The following is a 21,423-nucleotide window of genomic DNA, read 5'->3' as shown; positions in this document are numbered from 1 at the left end:
AGGGGAACCATAACAGCATTCTTCCAATTGACAGGTGCTGTTTCAGACTTCCTGCAATGAAACAAGACATTCCATTAGCAAAACGCGTCCATATTTTTACAATTCTCCAGTTACACCATCTACACCTGCAGCCTTACCATTTTTCAGCATTCTCACATTATTGATGACTTCCATTCAATGAAGTTTTTTTTTTGAACAGTAACATTTATTACATTCATTTCAAGTCCACTCTTTGACATATCACAGTCATACCACATGAAGCTTCAGTATAATCTTCCAGCATTCCTCCCTTCGTTTTCATCCCAAATCATTTCATCATTTTTTGTTTCTAATCACATTCAGGTCCTTGTTTAGAGCTCTTTACCCATTCTCCATATTTTCTTTGCACCAAAATTGCAATTCCTCTTTTAATCTTCAATATTCCTTATCATCCTTAACCATATTACTTGCAACTATTTTTTATCTCTAAACACATAATAAAAGAGCTATCTCTCATATTCATTTTTACAGCAATCATTCTCTAATACACATTTTTCTCATCCACAACCTTTTTCATTTCATAATACCACTAAGAAGCCTTTTTCATACTTCCAGTAAATAACTTCACACACTTACATGGCACTCTGTAACATTTTCCATTCTATTCCAAGTGGCTTCTGCCTCCTTAAGTCTTTTTCCTTACATTCCCTTTCCAATCATTCTACTGGGAATTGATCTATTTTCTAATTTTTGTATACACCACTAAGATATGATCTGTCTCAAGTTCAGAACCTCCCATCCCCCTTGTATCCTTTACAAATTATCTGCTTTTGTCATAAAAATGACAAATGACAAAAATCCCTTGGGACAGGATCGCGCCTGTGCATCCTCTCTTGGCCCATCACTCCCGGCGCTCCCCGTGGTTCACGGAGGAGTTGAGGGAGCTGAAAAGGGCTAAGAGACGGCTAGAGCGCCGCTGGCGGAAAACCCGGGACGAATCAGACCGAACACAGGTTAGAGCGGCTATTAAGGCCTACCTAGTGGCGGTAAGGGCAGCGAAACGTCAATATTTCTCCGCTCTTATGGCATCCTCAGAGTGTCGCCCTGCAGCCCTGTTTAGGGTCACCCGGGCCCTCCTGGGAAAAGGGGGGGTGGGGGACTACTTGCAGGATTGTGCAGAGGAATTTGCTGAACACCTGATGGATAAAATTGCTCAGATCCGTTCCCAGTTGGAAGCCAAGCGTGGAGTAGGTCCAGAAGAGTTGACCGGGGAGCGTTCTTGCCCAGTTATCTGGGAGCGGTTTGATCCTGTTGTCCCTGAGGAAGTGGACAGGGTCCACGGGGCTGTCAGCGCGACCACCTGTGATTTAGATCCGTGTCCCTCCTGGTTGGTTAGATCCACCAAGGAGGTGACCCTAGGGTGGGTCCTGGCAGTGGTTAATTCATCCTTGCAGGAGGGGGTGTTCCCGAAGCCTTTCAAAGAGGCTTTGGTCCGCCCTCTCCTCAAGAAACCGTCGCTAGACCCCACCCTCCTGGACAATTTTCGACAAGTCTCCCATCTCCCCTTTTTAGGGAAGGTGGTAGAAAAGGTGGTCGCGCGGCAGCTTCAGAGGATCCTGGAGGAAACGGATTATCTGGACCCCTATCAGTCAGGATTCAGGCCCGGTTATGGGACAGAAACAGCATTGGTCGCACTTTTAGATGATCTCTGGCGAGAGCGGGATGGGGGGAGTGCATCCATCCTTGCTCTTCTTGACCTCTCGGCGGCTTTCGATACCATCGACCATGGTATCCTTTTGGGTCGGCTGCAGGAGTTGGGGTTGGGTGGCACAATGCTGTCCTGGTTCAGCTCCTTTCTCCAAGGCCAAACCCAATCGGTGTTGATAGGGAGTGAGAAGTCCAGCCCCTGGCCCCTACTGTGTGGGGTGCCACAGGGGTCAGTGCTTTCACCGCTCCTATTTAATATCTACATGAAGCCGCTGGGTGAGATCATCCGACGCCATGGAGTGAGGTATCATCAGTATGCTGATGATACCCAACTATACATCTCCATCCCTGGTGCCTTAAGTGATGCTGTGACTACCCTTTTGCGGTGCCTGGAGGCTGTGGGGGCCTGGATGGGGGACAACAGGCTTCAGCTGAACCCTGGTAAGACGGAGTGGCTGTGGATACGGGGAGCCTCAAGATCTAGGACTTTGTCATCTTTGGTTCTTGACGGGGTTGCACTACCCCAGACAGACCCGGTGTGTAATTTGGGGGTTCTCCTGGACTCACGACTCCTGTTCGAAGAGTAGGTGGCAGTCGTGGCCAGGAGGGCCTTTGCACGACTTCGTGTCGTGCGGGAGTTGCACCCCTTCCTGGATCAGGGGGACCTCCGCACCGTCACTCATGCCCTGGTCACCTCTGGGTTGGACTACTGTAATGCGCTTTACATGGGGCTACCCTTGAAGAGTATCCGGAAGCTACAGCTGGTGCAGAATGCGGCGGCGCGGACAGTTCTTAATGCCCCTAGGAGGGCACATATAACACCGCTGTTGCGCGAGCTGCATTGGTTACCAGTTTGTTTCCGGGTCCAATTCAAGGTGTTGGTTATCACCTTTAAAGCCCTTCATGTCACAGGACCAGGTTATCTGAGGAACCGCCTCGCCCTGGTCACTTCAGCCCGTCCCACTCGGTCCAGCAGAAGGGGCAGGTTGCAGACCCCACCGGTCAGGGAATTTCGATTGGTGGAGTCTAGGCAGAGAGCCTTTTCTGCTGTAGTGCCCGCCCTATGGAACATCCTGCCTCCTGAGGTCTGGTGTGCCCCCTCCCTCATGGCCTTCAGGAAAGGTATTAAATCCTGGCTTTGCCAGAAGGCCTGGGGGCCAGAGGGGGGCTCGCACCTGTGGAGATGGCTGGTGGGATGATGGGTTGCCCCCCCCCCCCCAGCATCTTACAGATTTTTATAGGGCCAAAATTAGAGGAGGTTTTTTATGGTATTTTAATATGTTTTTAAATTATTTATAGTTTTTAGCCATCTTGGAGAGAATTGTATTTCTTCGTTTTTATTGTGAGCCACCCAGAGTCACCCGTGGGGGAGATGGGCGGCATACAAACCGAATAAATAAATAAATAAATAAATAAATAAATAAATATCATCAAAGTGATGATTTTACCAAATCAGTCATCCTCTGCACTGTGTATGCATGAATAGATTTACACTTCAACCATGTATTTGAAACCAACAGAGTTTTTTCTAAGATCACTCTTCTCGTTCCTTCTTGGATCTCCAAATGACCTAATAACATTTTCTGTACTCTTCCCTCCCCTTCCCACCAATACACTGATATCATCTAGCAGAAAAAATTCCGCCCAAATTGGATGCATTCAGAATATTGTTCAATTTTTTCCCAGAGTCATTCCTGGATCTTTCATTATCACCATCCACTGTAGTCTAACATGGAACTAATATCAGTCTATGATTCCTACTTTTATACTTATCCACAACAACCTAGAAGACCTGTTGCCCTTTTATTGATAGTTAAATCTACACCTTTACATGTTTACATGTATTCATCAACTGCACTCCTTAACATAACACTTTTTAGTAAGATAAAGGAGGTGTAGACTATGTTACCAATGTGGTTACGTGTCCATATGCAGCATAACCTAACTGTAAGACCAGAACTGGTCTGTTTTGGCATGTTTTGGCCAGAATATATCAAACTTAACCCAAGTCAAGCATGGTTTACCTCAAGTGTTTTCATGCAATTCTATGCAAGCTAGAATCTCTAGTCTACTTTATAGACTATTTTGGAAGCCAAGATATTGTTGCCTACATCCTACGAACTAGGAAGTATTAACACGCATTCAGAATGCTTAATAGCATAAGAAATCTTGAGGATGAAAAAAAATTCAACACTGAAGAATGGCAGCTGTTGATGTTTTTCTGAAGCGGGGTCTGAAGACCAGCTAGGTTATATTGCAGCTGCATGTGTAGCCTGAATACCGAATGAGATCTGCCAAGGCCAGCCAACTGCAAAGAGTGTATGTTCATTTTTCTCCTTCTCCTCCTTCTTTATTCTCTAGACCATAGGCAAAAGCCAGGAACCAACATCAACAAAGGCCTGCAAGCTGTCTATGAAATGATGGTCTCTCAGGAAGCTGATGAAAGGAGACGTAAATTAATCCCTCCTCCTATTTCCAATTCCACACGCCATGTGATCATCCTCATGAGTGATGGTAAGGAAACACACACACACACAAAACCTTACTTTGCTGGTAGGGTAGCTATTTTTTAATGTTTGTTTGAAAGAACTTTTATTATATCTATCAATATAAGGAATATATTCCCTACTTTGCAGCTTAAACTAGATCTACAGAGTGCTCAAATATTTCTTAGTATGTATATTCAGAAGAACTTGCTTTATATTTTTATCCTTTCCCCCTTCTCTTTCCCCTCATCCTCCAGAGTCTACTTACATCCCAGATTCAAGCCTCTTCCTATGTATGTAACCTCCTTTTTAGGTCAAGATCTCTACTTGGTCTTTAAATGATACATAAAAAAATGGTGGGGCTGGGAGAAATCTACGACTGGCTTAATTTTATTACAACGATTCAAATTCAGTTGAGTTGAATGGAGTGAATTATTTCTACAGTTCCATGGAACCTTTGGAATTGCTGTGGGGCCACATCCAAGGTTTTGAGGGGTGAATTGATCAAACACTACTGCCGTATAATAACTCATACTCTCATCCTTCAGGTGACTACAACATGGGTGGTGATCCAATTTCTGTCATTAGGGACATTAAGGAGTTCCTCAGGATAGGGAAATCCCGTTCGAATCCCCGCAATGAATACTTGGGTAAGTCCTGATGATGCATAGATTGGGAAGGAAATGAGGAGAAAAGTGCTTTGAACCATCATCATTACACAGCCAGAATTTCACAATGTTTTAAACCTTAAGCCACTGGCTTGTTGTTGTTGTTTTAATTCTATGATCCACTTCTTGCATCTTAACCCAAGGAACAATAGAGAGTAGATTATATCACAAAAGCAATTTCTGCATTCCCAGTTGAATATAACACCAAGTGAAATTAACACACAAATTGAATATAGTAGATTTGCCCTGAAGAAGGCCTCAGGCCTAGCCCAAGGAACTCCAAGAGACAATGCAAATTCAGTTCAGCTATGTTTATTAGCTACAACCTCTAGCAAGAATCTTCCCAGACTGAAACCCCAGTTCCCAAGTCAGCCAGTCACAACATGTGAATTCCCCAGGGAGGTGCCAGTCTCATCCTCTTGTAGCTCCCACGCTTCTCCGGCGAGCTAAGAAAATGTTTATCTCTCTGAGCCTTGCCTTCATAATTCCATTCCATCACAGGATGACTCTTCAGAAGAGTTCATTCCACTCCCTTCTTCGTAGCATCTGGAACAATTTCAGGCAGTGACAAACAAACCTTATTTGGGTGAGGAAATGATCTGACCTTGCAAAGGACTCAGAGTAGTGTTCTCATGTTCAGATAACAAATCAACTACTGTGAGGCAAAAATTAGGTCTAGCATATTTATCAGGCCAGTGATTAAACAACTCGGGACCATGGCTGCCATGGATGGTATGAATTATGGAGTTTTCCTAGACCCCAGACCCAGGACAAGGGAGTAGAAATCCCCCAGCACCAGTAGTTGGGGAGAGGCCTACACCAACCTAGTGACAAGATCCAGCTTCTCAGAAGCTGGGCTTCTGCTGGGCTGAAGGGTGGGCAGTACCCACACAGTATTCCCAACATATCCTTACAGCCCCACTTCACACAATGGCACTGACACCCTGCCACCTGTAGAGCAGTCACAGCTAAGGTTGGCACCACCTCCTGTCCCTGCCCACAATGGCAACCCAAGAACAAGGTCAACAGCAATCCAGTTTTCTAGGTTCAGGAATGCTGGATCAGAAGAAAGGACTCCATACAGAGTCTTATGTGGATGTGGACATCTATATAAATTAGATAGCTAGATGATAGATAGATGATAGGTAGGGAGAGGGAGAAGGAGAGGCAGGGGGGAGAGAGAGAGAGCCTTGCTGCCCCTTCAGTGCAGTTCATCTTGGCTAGCACAAACTCACATACAGTATAGGAGTATATTTGTCAGAGTGAGAGTCAATTTGGAGTAGTGGTTAAGGTACCAGCCTAGAAACTGGCATATCGTGCATTCTAGCCCCCACCCCTCCTTAAGCACAAAGCCCCTTCTCTCAGCCCTAGGAAGAAGGCAGTTGCAAAGCACTTACAAAAACCTTGCCAAGAGAAATGCAGGAACTTGTCCAGATAGTTGTCAGGAGTCAAGACTGACTTGAAGGCATACACACTGACACACAAATTGTTAGAGTACATCAGGAATGGACGAATCTGGAGTTTGCATAGAATTCAGTTCTATACATTACTCTCATAAATATATCATTTTTGTATGGACCTTTTTCCTAAAATATACTTTTTATTGTTGGTGAACTGCATTGCAGAATTTGGGGAACTGCAGATTTCAAATGATATTTGAGAATTTTGGTTCATGTATGGAAATTTTGGGGACGCGGTGGCGCAGAGGCTTAATGATGCTGAAAGTTGCCGGCCAGAAATGGTCGACACTTCAGCGGTTCGAGTCCAGCCTTTGCGTTAGCAGGGTGAGCTCCTGTTTCCTCCCCAGTTCCTGTAAACCCAACAGTTCAAAAACTCACGTGAGTAGATAAATGGGTACTCTCACTCCGGTGGGAGGAAAAATGCTGGCGGTGCCTTGCAAAAAGGAGTGGGGAGCAGTTGCCGGTAAGCGCGAAAAACCGCGCATGCCCGAAAAGGGCGCGAAGCAACGGAAACCCCACCTCCTGCGCTCGCCAGCTGGGCTCTGCTCTAGGAAGGAGGCATTGGCAAACCACTTCCGAAACACCTTGCCTTGAAACCTGCAAAAGGACTCGTCCAAGCAGTCACTGCAGAGTCGGTAACGACTGAGTGCTGATTAAAAAAAAAAAAAAATGGAAATTTTGGTTAAGATGTGTAAACCTCTTTAAGTTTGCATTCTGTGGAAATCTAAACAGGTTTGTCCTCCATCCTTCAAGAGGGTTACTACTCTTGTGTTGGTCTCCTTGCCGATTAAGAACGCACATAATTGCCTTGTTTAAAAGTATAGTGATTGGTCAGTGAGAGAATTCTGATGCTAGATTAAAACTCCTAAATGTGGGTGTTGAGGAGAAAATCAGAAGTTTCCAGGCTAGAAGTGAACATCACAGTTTAACAACCACTTGACTTCAAGGCCACCAAATGCCCTGACCAGTATCAGTCAATTCAGAAGTTCAGAAGAAAGGAGCTATGGGTTTAAACCCATACAAGTATAAAAGTAATTTACATCTTTGAAAATGGCAGCGGGCAACCAACTGTTCATTTTTGTCTTCAGTAAAGATTCTAATCTAGTCCAGCCAGGTGGGAGTCTCCTGCCCAAGCTAGTAGCTGATGAGTCAAGATAAGCCATAAAAGGTCTGGAGATTTTCGATTATAGCCAGGTTCTAGTCAGGAAGACAACAAAGATTGCAACACCTTGTTAAAGACTCACCACTACAAACTGCTGTTGCCTGTTTTTAATCAGGAACATTAGTATTTCTCTACTAACCTATGTTTCATCCATGCTTCCCTGCAGATATTTATGCCTTTGGTGTTGGGAGTATGGTCAACATGCAAAACATGAATGCTCTGGCATCAGATAAACCTAAAGAGAGGCATTTCTTCAAACTGAAGGACTTTCCAGATCTGCAAGAAGCCTTTGATAAAATGATTGGTAATTTGAATCTACATTTTGTTGATTTCATTGCATGCTTCTATAGGGCATTTAATCCTTCTCAGAAAACCATTGAGCTTAAGGACCTTCCCTCACAGAATTCTTCCCACTTTTCCTGTGGAGTGTGACTTCCCATTGCTACCTATCCTCTCTCTTTCCCTTCTCAACCTTCTCAAGTAATTCTTGGGTCATAGTCTCTTGCCTAACCTCCAGGCCATTATGCCCTCAGCTTTTATAGAAAATTCAAAGATTTGAGAAAAGTTCCTTTCTATTCCCAGATGAGAGTGAAACTTTGTCTATGTGTGGCTTGGGGAAAGAGCATAAAACAGCAGACGGTCAAATGAAAAATCCCTGGAACACCAAAATCACCATCAGGGTAAGGCTGGTCTTTGGAGCAGAATCGAGCTCAAAGAAGTACGCTTTCTTTAGTTATTATCTGATGAAGATTTGGCATTCCTCATTTCTTATGGGCTTTGTCCAGGATGTTTAATAGATTTTACATGTCTCGAAACTGCCGTTGGACAATATTGGAGTAAGGATGAAAATACTACTTTAACACCAGCATATGAAGCATTATTTAAGCCTGTCCTATCCATGGGCTGGGGATGAGTTGGAGGCAACTTGATGGGGACGTTGCAGAAAAAAGATGTGAACTGAGAAAAGAGAACCTATGAAGCTCAGGGTTGCATTGTGGAGTCCTTGGGGTTCTCTGAGCTTGGTTGTTTTCTTGCAGACGTTTCGTTACCCAGCTAGGCTAGCTAATTAGCCGGGTAACAAACATGTCTGCAAGAAAACAACCAAGCTTAGAGAACCCCAAGGACTCCACAAGATGTTAACTGGAATACAAGTGGGGAAAGCCTCTTAGACCAGCACTAACCAAATGAGTTTGGACAGCAACATTATTTTCCCCCCAAGGGAGCAAAACATTGAGCCTATAATTATACTTCTCCCAATTTTGTAAGCATTGTGAGCACAGCATGGCCTATTCAGCCATTACATGGGATTTATAAGGAAGCCAATGGTATGTGAGAGAGTCAGGTTTAGGTAGGTGAAATCCATTGAAGCAGAGGAGTCAAAGCAAAGTAGGCATGTTTATTTATTTATTTATTTATTTATTATTATATTTGTATACCACCTATCTCCCCCAATGGGTGACTCTGGGCAGCTCACAATTAAAATAAAAAACTCATAAACAATTAAAAATACCCCATAAATAATTAAAAGTAACGAATCCATTAAAAATCAAATGTAAAAACAAACCCTATACATAAATACTAAAAACATTCAAGATGATGGGGGGACAAAGTCAATTACTCCACAAGCCACCTCCACTGGTGCGAGCCCCCATCTGGCCCCCAGGTCTTCTGGCACAGCCAGGATTTCACCCCTTTCCTAAAGGCCATAGAGTGGGGGCACACCGCACCTCGGGAGGTAGGTTGTTCCACAGAGTGGGGGCCAGAGCAGAAAAGGCCCTCTTCCTAGATCCCACCAGTCAAAATTCCTTGACTGGTGGGGTCTGCAAACATGCCCCTTCTGCCGGACCGAGTGGGGTGGGCTGATATAACAGGGGCAAGACGGCTCCTCAGATAACGTGGTCCTGTGCCACAAAGGACTTTAAAGTTCATAACCAACACCTTGAATTGGACCTGGAAGCAAACTGGCAACCAATGCAGTTCGTGTAAGAACGGTGTTATACAGTCAGGTCCAGAAATATTGGGACATCGACACAATTCTAACATCTTTGGCTCTATACACCACCACAATGGATTTGGAATGAAACAAACACAATGTGCGTTAACTGCAGACTGTCAGCTTTAATTTGAGGGTATGTACATCCAACTCAGGTGAACGGTGTGGGAATTACAACAGTTTGCATATGTGCCTCCCACTTGTTAAGGGACCAAAAGTAATGGGACAGAATAATAATCATAAATCAAACTTTCCCTTTTTAATACTTGGTTGCAAATCCGTTGCAGTCAATCACAGCCTGAAGCCTGGAACGCATAGACATCACCAGACGCTGGGTTTCATCCCTGGTGATGCTCTGCCAGGCCTCTACTGCAACTGTCTTCAGTTCCTGCTTGTTCTTGGGGCATTTTCCCTTCAGTTTTGTCTTCAGCAAGTGAAATGCATGCTCAATGGGATTCAGGTCAGGTGATTGACTTGGCCATTGCATAACATTCCACTTCTGTCCCTTCAAAAACTCTTTGGTTGCTTTTGCAGTATGCTTTGGGTCATTGTCCATCTGTACTGTGAAGCGCCGTCCAATGAGTTCTGCAGCATTTGGCTGAATGTGAGCAGATAATATTGCCCGAAACACTGCAGAATTCATCCTGCTGCTTTTGTCAGCAGTCACATCATCAATAAATACAAGAGAACCACTTCCATTGGCAGCCATACATGCCCACGCCATGACACTACCACCACCATGCTTCACTGATGAGGTGGTATGCTTAGGATCATGAGCAGTTCCTTTCCTTCTCCATACTCTTCTCTTCCCATCACTCTGGTATAAGTTGATCTTGGTCTCATCTGTCCATAGGATGTTGTTCCAGAACTGTGAAGGCATTTTTAGATGTCGTTTGGCAAACTCTAATCTGGCCTTCCTGTTTTTGAGGCTCACCAATGGTTTACATCTTGTGGTGAACCCTCTGTATTCACTCTGGTGAAGTCTTCTTTTGATTGTTGACTTTGACACACATACACCTACCTCCTGGAGAGTGTTCTTGATCTGGCCAATTGTTGTGAAGGGTGTTTTCTTCACCAGGGAATGAATTCTTCGGTCATCCACCACAGTTGTTTTCCATTGTCTCCCGGGTCTTTTGGTGTTGCTGAGCTCACCGGTGTGTTCCTTCTTTTTGAGAATGTTCCAAACAGTTGTTTTGGCCACGCCTAATGTTCTTGCTATCTCTCTGATGGGTTTGTTTTGTTTCTTCAGCCTAATGATGGCTTGCTTCACTGATAGTGACAGCTCTTTGGATCTCATCTTGAGAGTTGACAGCAACAGATTCCACATGCAAATAGCACACTTGAAATGAACTCTGGGCCTTTTATCTGCACATTGTAATTGGGGTACTGAGGGGATATCACACACCTGGCCATGGAACAGCTGAGAAGCCAATTGTCCCATTACCTTTGGTCCCTTACCAAGCGGGAGGCACATATGCAGACTGTTGTAATTCCTACACCGTTCACCTGAGTTGGATGTACATACCCTCAAATTAAAGCTGACAGTCTGCAGTTAACGCACATTGTGTTTGTTTCATTCCAAATCCATTGTGGTGGTGTACAGAGCCAAAGATGTTAGAATTGTGTCGATGTCCCAATATTTCTGGACCTGACTGTATGTGCCCCCCAGGGGCATTCAGAACTGTCTGCGCTGCCACATTTTGCACCAGCTGTAGCTTCCAGATACCCTTCAAAGGTAGCCCCATGTAGAGCGCATTGCAGTAATCCAATCAGGAGGCGACCAGGGCATGAGTGACCATGCAGAGGGGCTCCTGATTGAGGAAGGGGTGTAACTGCTGCACAACACGAAGTTGTGCAAAGGCCCTCCTAGCCATGACTGCCACCTGCTCTTCAAACAGGAGTCATGAGTCCAGGAGGACCCCCAGATTATGCACCAGGTCTGTCTGGGGTAGTGCGACCCCCACGAGAACCAAAGACGACAAACTCCTAGGTCTTGAGGCTCCCTGTACCCACAGGCACTCCATCTTACCAGGGTTCAGTTGAAGCCTGTTATCCACCATCCAGGCCCCTACAGCTTCCAGGCACCGCGAGAGGGTAGCCACAGCATCACTTAGGTCACCCAGGATGGAGATGTATAATTGGGTATCTTCAGCATACTGATGATACCTCATCCCATGGTGCCGGATGATCTCACCCAACGGTTTCATGTAGATGTTAAATAGGAGCAGCGAGACCACTGAACCCTGAGGCACCCCACAAGTAGGGGCCTTGGGTTGGACCTCTCACTCTCTATCAACACCAATTGAGTTCGGCCTTGGAGAAAGGAGCTGAACCAGCACAGCACTGTGCCACCCAGCCCCAACTCCTGCAGCCAACCCAAAAGGATACCATGGTCGATGGTATCGAAAGCCGCTGAGAGGTCAAGAAGAGCAAGGATGGATGCACTACCGCCTTCCCACTCTCGCCAGAGATCATCCAAAAGTGCAACCAATGCTGTTTCTGTCCCATAACCGGACCTGAAACCTGACCAATAGGGGTCCAGATAATCCGTTTCCTCCAGGATCCTCTGAAGCTGCCACACGACCACCTTTTCCACCACCTTTCCTAGAAAGGGAAGGTGGGAGACTAGACAAAATTTGTCCAGAAGGGTGGGATCTTGTGATGGTTTCTTGAGGAGGGGGTGGACCAAAGCCTCCTTGAAAGGCTTCGGGAACACCCCCTCCTGTAAGGATGAATTGACCACCGCCAGTATCCACCCTAAAGTCACCTCCTTGGTGGCATTAACTAACCAGGAGGACAAGAATCTAGAATACAGGTAGCCACACTAACAGCCCCGAGGACCCTGTCCACTTCCTCAGGGGCAACAGGATCAAACCGTTCCCAGATAATTGGGTAAGAGTGTTTCCCAGGCAACTCCACTGGACCTGCTCACGCTTGGACTCCAACTGAGAATGGCCCTGAGCGATTTTATCTGTCAGGTGTTCAGCAATTCCTCTCCAAAGCCCTGTAAATAGTCCTCCAAGCCCTCCCTACCCAGGGGGGACCAAGTGATCCTGAACAGGGTTGCTGGGCAACACTCTGAGGATGCAATAAATACTGACATTTCGCCGCCCTTACCACCACTAGGTAGTCCTTAATAGCGGCTCTAACCCGTGTTTCGTCGGACTCATCCTTAGTTTTCTGCCAGAGGCACTCTAGATGTCTCTTAGCCCTTTTCAGCTCCCTTAACTCCTCTGTGAACCATGGGGAGTGCCAGGGGCGATGGGCCAAGAGAGGTGCGATCCTGTCCAAGGCCCCAGCCACCTCCTACTTCATTTTGCATGAAGTAGGTCAAATCCCATCACAGTCAAAGAATGTCAGGGTTGGAAGTGATCCTGAAGTTCATCTAGTCCAGACTTTACCCAGTGCAGGAACCCACTATGACAGCATGCCCAACCAATGGCCATCCAGCTTCTAAATGCCTCCAGTGAAGGATAGTCCACCCCTTCCCAAGGAAGCCTTGTGTCCCTGTTGAAAAGCTCTTACCATTTGGAAATGTTCTTGTTGTCCAATAGAAACCTGTTTCATTATAATTCCAACCCATAATTTCTTGTCCTGTCTGTTGGAAGAACTCTGAACAATTGTACCCTGTTTTCTACATGATCGCCCTCCACATATTTGAACAAAGCTATCATGTCTTCCTACAGTCTTATTTTCTCCAAGATAACATGCCCATTGGCTCCATCCGTTCCTCATCTGGTTTTCCTTCTTATCATCTTGATTGTTGACCTCTGGACATGCTGCAATCTGTCATAGTCCCTCCTAAAATGCAATGCCCAGACCTGGATGCAGAATAGAGAGGGATGGTGATTTTCCTTGATCTTGCCACTGTATTTGTTGGAGATGCAGATTCAGTGGCATTGACTCAGCAGCTCATGACCTCCCAATCACCAGGGACCAAAGAGAGAGTTAAGGGTTTACTTTATGTTCTCTCTTTGTCTGTAATTCTGCTTGCTCTTGGTCTAAGAGATAGTTATCTCATGTCGCTTCCTTCTGCATTTGCTCCCAGCACACATACATAGAGCACATGCTCCTTCTGGTAGGATGTACTGTAGTTAGCTAGGTGCTAGGCTTCGCTTATCCCTACCATATCTTTCTTGTCAATAAATCTCCTTTCTGTGAAGTTATAAAACCTGCTTCCCACATCATTGCTCAGGTCAAATTCCTGCCCTGAGGAACGCTATCCTGCACACATGGAACACTTCAACCTCCAGCAGGTTTACGAACTCTAGCCACTGAAGTAAATATTCAAAAGGTCTTTAAAGGAGAAAGCGTGAGTCTCCTGTGCAGCTAAAGGAAGTTCAGTAAAGTAAAGAAAGCAAACTTTAAGGAATGGAGTCAGGAAAGTTTCAGCCTGTAGAGAACCTGGAAGGACCAGAATTTTCCAGTCCTCTGATCATTTAAGATGAAAATGCCCCTGAAGTCTCAGTGAATTTCCTTTGTGCTGGACACAGAGAGATCCACGGGAGCAGGCAGGAGCTAAGAACCTGGGATCCTGCAAATGTCCAAACAGTCGGGATGACCTAGATAGCAGTGACTGACTCAATTATGATTATTATTGTGGGCAGAAAACTCTCTCAGACTTTTATAATAAAAGATTCACTGCTCTAAAGTGCATCTTTTCAAAAACTAGGCAACAAGTCCTTGCAGGAGTGGGAGAATCTAAGTCTGCATATAAATTAAAAAAAAAAAAAAAGACACTTCACATCAGCCTGAGAGACAAAGCATGTCTATAAAAGAAGAAATAAACGGGCAGAAGGCTGAGTGGCTTCATTTGTGTTTTGGCATCTGTCCTTTTGGAGAAGATAAAAACGGTCCATCTTGTGAGAAGTCACATTGTGGGGGACAGAAGAGAAATGCAGGTCAAAAGAGGCAAGGACATGGTGAGAGAACACCTAGCAGTTTTGAATAAATTCAAGTCCCTGGGACTGGATAAATTATACAAGTTCTCCAAAGCTGTGGAGGTGGAGATTTTGCCCTCTGCTTTTGTGGATGCTAGCAAGATCACATCTTCTGCATCCAAAATTCATCTCTGTTTCTTTCTCTTTTGTCTTAGTTCCTTCTGCCCCCTGTTTTTTTATAGGCTTCGAGTTCCATCTTTCTTAGCTAAGCGGGGTGGGGATGGTCTCTTGTTCCCTTGAAAAGTCTTAAAGAAGAAACACGTCCAACAATTTGTTCCCATGGAAGACCCCAGGTATTAACTCTCCCTTTTTTCAAGGCTAAGACCTTGGCGAAATATTACCTTAGGACAACTCTCCAGACAGTTACTATTTATTAAAAGATAGGAAACTTGTTTGGATTTAGTAACCCAATCAGATTTTCCAGACCTTTAATAACAGGATATATTTTCTACATCCTTGATTCTCTACTAGTGTGATTTTTGAAAGAGCATTACCCAGCAGTTATCCAAGGACCTGTAAAAAGTGGAAAAAGGCAGAAACTGTTGTAGCTGATTGCAACTGTTAGAGAGCAATCATTGCTCAGTGTATGGTACAGTAAGGTGGACCTAAGGCTATCCAATAGCACTTATAGGAAGACGTAACAACACTTCTTATTGAGTTAATGTTGAATATTGACTAGTCCTATTGAAAAGAATGGGATTTACTTCCAAGTAAATGTACATAGCATTATTTTGTGAATTATTCATAGTGATTTTTCTCTTCCAATCAAAGCGTGTTGGTGGAACAGGATTTGAGCACTGCAAAGGAACCCTGGTTTCCGAGTACTATATCTTGACAGCGGCTCACTGCTTCAGTATTGATGATGCAGCTGAGCAGATCACAGTCTCAATTGGTAAGCACAATTCTCTGTCAATAGGAAGCTAATAGGGTAGTCAGCTGACCAGGAAAAGACACATCTGGCTTGCTGTTTCAGAGTAGCCGATGGGCAGAGATCAGCTGAGGATCTCATCATCTGGTGATAAGCTATGCAGCCCAAGACAGCAGAAAGTCTATGTCTCATCTTCCTGTTTCCTAGGCAAAGACTACTTTTCTGTGGCTGCAATCGAAATCCACCCTGAATACACCATCGGAAAACTACGAGATCATGGAATCCCTGAATTCTATGATTATGATGTCGCCCTGATAAAACTTGGTAGAAAAGTTAAGTTCAGCATCTTTGCAAGGTGAGATCTTGCATGGACAAAGAGAGAGAGAGAAAGAGATGGCAGAGTACTTTCAATTCTGATTCAAAGGAATATTAGAATCAATCATAGATGAGATATTTGTTTTAATGTAGTTCTGTAAAATGTGAGTTTTTTATCTCTGTCTTTTATTGTCAAAAACAAGTTGGTTGTTTCATATTTAAAAGGCAAACTGATGGGGTGGTATGTTTTAAGTCAGTGTTTTTCCAACTTGGCAACTGTAAGATGTGTGGACTTCAACCCCCAGAATTCTCCAGCCAGCATGGTGCTTCCTGTCTTATTTTAGTTTGAAAGCAATTCTCACACCATTGTGGCCACTTTGCATAGGGAAGAAGCAGCCTGAACTTCCATTAGACAAGATGTGGGCTGAAGCTCAAGAGTCATGATGAGGTACAGTTGATGTCTCTCTGGTGCTTCTCCCTCACAGGCCAATTTGCTTACCATGTACACAAGGAACATCTCGAGCTCTGAGGAAGCCCCTTGCGGAGACCACATGTAAGGATCACGGTAAGAGAATTCTTTGTTTTCCAGCAGGAGCCAACGTGGGGCAGAAGGGCAGTACGTTCCATAGGCACCAAACCTTGGGTGCTTCCCCCAAAGGCTTGTGTTGTGCTGTTGAGCTGTCTCAAGATCAGTATCTTATGTGGGGTCCATCAAATCATTATCTTCCAATGATAACTCCACCAACCCATAGAAAATTCTGAAATGAGGGAAAAACACTGTCTTTTGATCGGTAGCTCTGATGGAATGACAGTCTAATTATGAGACTGGGGAGTGGAAGGCACACCTGTTAAGGGAGAAGGTTCCCCAAAAGACAATTAAGTCCTGGGAAAGAGGAAAGTGTGAGAAAGAAACTCAGAATAACTCCGCCTTGATTTTGTTAAGTATAAGTAGAGGTAGAGAAGGGCTTTGATAGGCTTTCAAGATTCTGTTACTGAAATAAAAATCATTCCCGAAATCCCACCAGTTCCAGTTTCCTGACCTTGCCTATCCAAAAGCTCTGACAGTAGCACAAGGAGACGTCTGGCTGGAAGCACCCATTTTTGCTTGCTTCGTGCCATCGTTTCAGTAGGGCGGAGTCGGTTCTCCAATAACATGGGGAGGTATATACCACCATAGAAAACCAAACGAAAGAATCTTAGACAAATGGCTTCTTAGCCTTTGCTCAAACCCATCTAATGAAGGAGAGCCCACCAGAAATGGTTTCACTGTTGAACTGTGTTTACTGTTAGAAAGTATTTTCTAATAGTAAACTGGAAATTAGCTACCTATCACTTAAATCCGTTAGTCCATGTCCTGCACTCTGAGGCAAGGGAGCACAGGTCTTGCAGAATATCCTTGCAGATGTTGTAAGAAGGCCTATCCCATCTCACCTCTTCCCCCAATTATTTTGTCTCAAGGCTGAACTGTCATGAGGTCTGTGAGAACAACCTTGGGAGAGAGGAGGAAGAGCTGCAGCCTAGACAATGGTCTGAGAAGAGACATCTGAGTCCAAAGAGGGGTGGGGGTGGAGAAAGCATCTCAGAACGGATCCTCCCTAGTTCTCTGGACAGTCAAGGCAGGGGAGGGGAGAAGGGCTTTCAGACTTGCAAGGTTTTGTTACTGTAACCTTACAATAAAGGTGGTGTTAGTACTCATGGTGTTGGTTTCCTGTCTGGACTACCTTGAAGGACTGACATAAATACTCAGCTCCTTCCACTTTGTTCATAGTTCCCTGATCATCTTTATTGCTCTTCTCCGAACCCGTTTTCTGAATTTCCCTGCATCGCTCTTGTAATGTGCTGCGCTGCATCCTAGAGTGATTCAATCTCATATGTGAATGGATTAGACGTGGGGCAAACTTGCTTGAAACCATTGTTGGCCATTGCTGGTCCATGGGATTGCTGATTCTTCCAGCACCTTCCCGTTTCTTCTTTCTCCCCACTAGATGTTCCTTTTCCCAGCCTTGGCAGTTCACTAACATCATTGCATATTGTTTGCTTTAACAGAGAATGCATTGCTGCCTGTGCGAAACGTTCTTTCTTTTTTTGTAACTGACTGTAAGTACAGAGATCAAGACACCTATGGGCTACTTCGCAGAACTGTGCAAATCAAGAATAGTGAAAAGGTAAGAGTTACTTTTGAGCAAGGAACCCTAACAAGATTAGGTGAAGTGAGGCTCCCTTAAGTCAAACCCAACTCCTGAGAACTTCCTTCCTTCCTGCCTGCCTGCCTGCCTGCCTATGCTGTAGTTGTCATAAAAATTACCAGAAATAATAAATAACAAAAATCCTGTAAAACATGAGTGGAGATAATGACACCCTCCTGCCATCTTGGCCTTTGTGACTCTTCCACAGACCCTGGTGGGAATACCATCATGTTATGAAATGGTAGGGGGGACAAAAATATAGAAATGAAATGCCAAAATTGCAGGGCGATCTCCCCGATCACATCAGCCCATTCCATTAGATCTGGCAAAGAAGGTGTGCTATGGGTTCCATCAGCCAGGGACTTGCATTTGGTGGGTCCGAGGAGGTGGGTCTTCTCTGCCATGGCTCCCTCCTTGTGGGACATTCTCTCCCCTGAAGTGAGGCTAGCCCCTTCCCTGCTGTCCTTTAGGAAGTCCCTCAAGACCTGGTTGAGTCATCAGGCTTAGGAGTCTTTGGGAACTGGAGACCTTCTTAGATGGCTCCATTATGATTGATATTCTGCTCTCTCTGTGGAGTTTGTATATTTTCAAGTCTAGATTTTAAATCTTTTTTTAAAATTTGTGATCATGTTTTTATTCTGGTAATAATCTTTTTATCTTTTTGTAATGCTTGTTTTTATTTACTATTTTATTTTAATAGTTGTACGCCACCCAGAGTCGCTTTGTGGGATAAATGTATCAATCAATCAATCAATCAATCAATCAATCAGCACCCCATAGTATTATATAGCCTGGCCTCACCTGCCTAATTAAAGTCATTCTTTGCAAATTGATAATTGGTTTGAAATGACCGACACCTTGGTTCTAACAGGATGCTAAAGCAAGGATGGCTAAGAGCATCCCTTAACATTTGCAAGGGCTGAGGGCCATGGGGGGGGGGGCAGTGGGATCATGATCCCATGGAGCAAGCTGTTCTTTTCTGGGGAATTTGGAGAGTTTTCACTAATAAGCCTAATTTAAGAGTTACCTCAGAATCGCTTGATGGTTGTGGTCTCCAAATGGTGGGAAGATGCTGTTACGTCAATAATAGACAGAGGGGGCTCTGAGATCTACAATCCCAGCCCTTGGGAGCTGGGTCTGCTTCTGGGACTGTAGGCTACCCACCTCTGTGCTTACCCTAAACTGGGACTTATTAAAGATTGCATTCACACAATCCCCAGTCCATCAAGGTATGGCTAAATGTGATGAGTGTATAATGTTCTTTTATGATAGTCTTCAGTGCAGGGTTTCTCAACCTCAGCAACTTTAAGCCGTGTGACTTCAACTCCCAGAATTCCCCAGCCAGCCATGGTTGGAGTCCACACGGCTTAAAGTTGCTGAGGTTCAGAAACCCTGCATTAGGGATATGTTCTGTTTTAATATTTCCTTTCCTTTTTTTTCCCCCTCAGAAAATGGCCTGTGAACAAGATGCTAGGAATGCCAAATTCTACAAAAACATTACTAACATCAAAGACATAGTCACTGACAGATTTCTCTGTACAGGGGGACAGGAACCGGTGCTGGACCCCAACACTTGCAAAGGTGAGGAATAATGGTCCTCTCTACCTCCTGGTTTCTTATCCCGGTAGGCCTCTAGAAACCAAGTCACCTCCAAAGCTTCCTATGAACCGATCTTGCAAGTCACAGTAGAGCAACATTTGCAGGAAGAAAGGGAATTGTTTATTCAAGATGATTAAGAATAGAAAAGGCAAAGAGATCCTTTGTTGGCAAAGATCTAGGAGAATGGCCTTCTGTTCCTTTTGGCTCTGTGCCCCACTTGCAACGTAGAGATACCTGGGAATAGAAAATTGCAGTTTGTACCTGTAACATTCACATGAACACAACAGCAGGTGTTAACGGATATATTCCTGTCTGAATATATATTTCCAGGCCTTTCAGTGTGAATGCAACAGTTTGTTAATATAACTATGCCCAAGAATTTAGAAGCAGCTTTTCTGATCCAGGCTGGTTAGTCTCAGATTGCACCAGCTTATAGGGATGGGTCAGCTTGAATGACAGGAAGTAGCATCTGGGTGAATTCCAAGCCATCCATGCGGCAGACAATCTGGGAGAATTGTTCATATTTGCAGCGTCTTTCCATGGTAAGTTATGTATGGTTCTTTGTATCATATAGACAGACACATCCATATATTGTAATATTCCAGTTCAGTCTTTCTCAAGCTTGGCAACTTTAAGATGTATGGACTTCAACTCCCAGAATTCTCCAGTCTGGGAGTTGAAGTCCACACATCTTAAAGTTGTCACAATTGAGAAACACTGTTCCAGTTATCTAGGAAAATCTGGAGAGGACTGTTTCTGGGAGAAGTTCTAATGAGACTCAGACTTCCCAAAAATTCATAGTCGTGCTGGTTGAGTTGGTTTATGCAGCTTCATAACCCATCAAATGTGATCATTAACAAGCTTTAGAGTATCACCAATCCACCCCTTTCCTCTAGCTTTTATGTTATCCTGTTTAGGAAATTAGAACCATGTCACTGCAGACCTGCATTTTGATACAGTTTGCCTGAAATTTTCCCATGAGTCGGATTCCCATGTTGGTTTCAGATCTGATCTCTCCATGCCCAATCGGCCCCTTGATTAAATCCCTTTTCCCTTTGGCTTGCAGGTGATTCTGGTGGTCCGCTCATTATTCAGAAAAGGTTGCGTTATATTCAGGTGAGTGGTTACCTAAGCTAAACTGCTAGACCACAACAGATGTGTCTTAATTGCCCTGATTAAACCTATCAGCTTCACGTCTTGTCCGTGATGAAATTCTTATTATCTTTATGCCATGTATAAGTCGACCGCATGTCCCCCAATTCCAAAAATTATCACAGAGGGTTCACATTGAGTGGAAATGTCAGTATGCAGCCATAATTTCATCATCTCTGATAAAACAAAGGAACGTAAGAGTTTTTTGTTTGTAGAGTCCTTGGCGTTCTCTGAATTACTCTAGAGTCCTTGGGGTTTTCCAGTTGTTGAGTTTTTTGTTTGTAGAGTGAAATAATACCTTCAAATCTTGTAAAGTACATTCTGTGTTAACAATGGCTATTAAATACAACTGTATAGAAAAACGTTCAATGTGATATGTGTTAGCCCTTTGTTTGTAGAGTTTTTTATTCGTAGAGTCCTTGGGATTCTCTGAATCACTGTAGAGCCCTTGGGATACTCTACAGTTCAACCCTGAGCTCCATATATTCTCTTCTATTAGTTTTTTGCTTATCTGATGATGGTTTCTTTCAGCGAAGCCTGTCAGACCCCAGCATCAGGTTTCTCACTGCTTTCCATCTCTTCCTTCGATAGGTCGGCGTGATCAGCTGGGGTGTAGTTGATGTCTGCAAAGGCCATTCTGCGACATGTGAGAAACCCTACGAATTCCAGAAAGGGAGCCCCTCCTTTGCCCGGGATTATCACATCAACCTCTTCAGAGTTATGCCATGGCTCAAAAAACAGCTGGCTGAGGAACTAGAGTTCATCTAGAGTAGACTCATTCTTCCCAGCCCACTAAGATGCTCTGTGTAAATAGAAATGATACCTTCCAATCTTGCAAAGCAAATTCTGTGCGAACAATGACTATTCCATGCGACTGTATAGAGAAACATTAAATGTGATATGTGTTA

At 44.3% G+C, this 21,423-nt stretch overlaps 1 protein-coding gene across 2 annotated transcripts in view; it reads left to right on the top strand.

The window, feature by feature from the left end:
* The window catches only part of LOC107326787 (complement factor B-like), a 35,219-nt gene extending 13,796 nt beyond the window's left edge, over nucleotides 1-21,423 (top strand). For both annotated transcript variants that reach the window (XM_088128605.1, XM_088128604.1), the window contains exons 8-18: nucleotides 4,048-4,200; nucleotides 4,721-4,822; nucleotides 7,629-7,766; nucleotides 8,045-8,142; nucleotides 15,167-15,287; nucleotides 15,471-15,618; nucleotides 16,064-16,143; nucleotides 17,625-17,743; nucleotides 19,213-19,345; nucleotides 20,430-20,479; nucleotides 21,107-21,423. In XM_088128605.1, the coding sequence (XP_087984731.1) occupies nucleotides 4,048-4,200; nucleotides 4,721-4,822; nucleotides 7,629-7,766; nucleotides 8,045-8,142; nucleotides 15,167-15,287; nucleotides 15,471-15,618; nucleotides 16,064-16,143; nucleotides 17,625-17,743; nucleotides 19,213-19,345; nucleotides 20,430-20,479; nucleotides 21,107-21,283 (1,319 nt within the window). In that variant the 3' untranslated portion in view covers nucleotides 21,284-21,423. The remainder of the gene's footprint in view (nucleotides 1-4,047; nucleotides 4,201-4,720; nucleotides 4,823-7,628; nucleotides 7,767-8,044; nucleotides 8,143-15,166; nucleotides 15,288-15,470; nucleotides 15,619-16,063; nucleotides 16,144-17,624; nucleotides 17,744-19,212; nucleotides 19,346-20,429; nucleotides 20,480-21,106) is intronic.

Source organism: Python bivittatus, unplaced genomic scaffold (genome assembly GCF_059951505.1).
Source record: "Python bivittatus isolate LINGU-HERP-01145 unplaced genomic scaffold, Pbiv_v1 ctg000750_np1212, whole genome shotgun sequence".
Classification (NCBI taxonomy): Eukaryota; Metazoa; Chordata; class Lepidosauria; order Squamata; family Pythonidae; genus Python; species Python bivittatus.
This window is presented reverse-complemented; position numbering and strand designations above follow the sequence as displayed.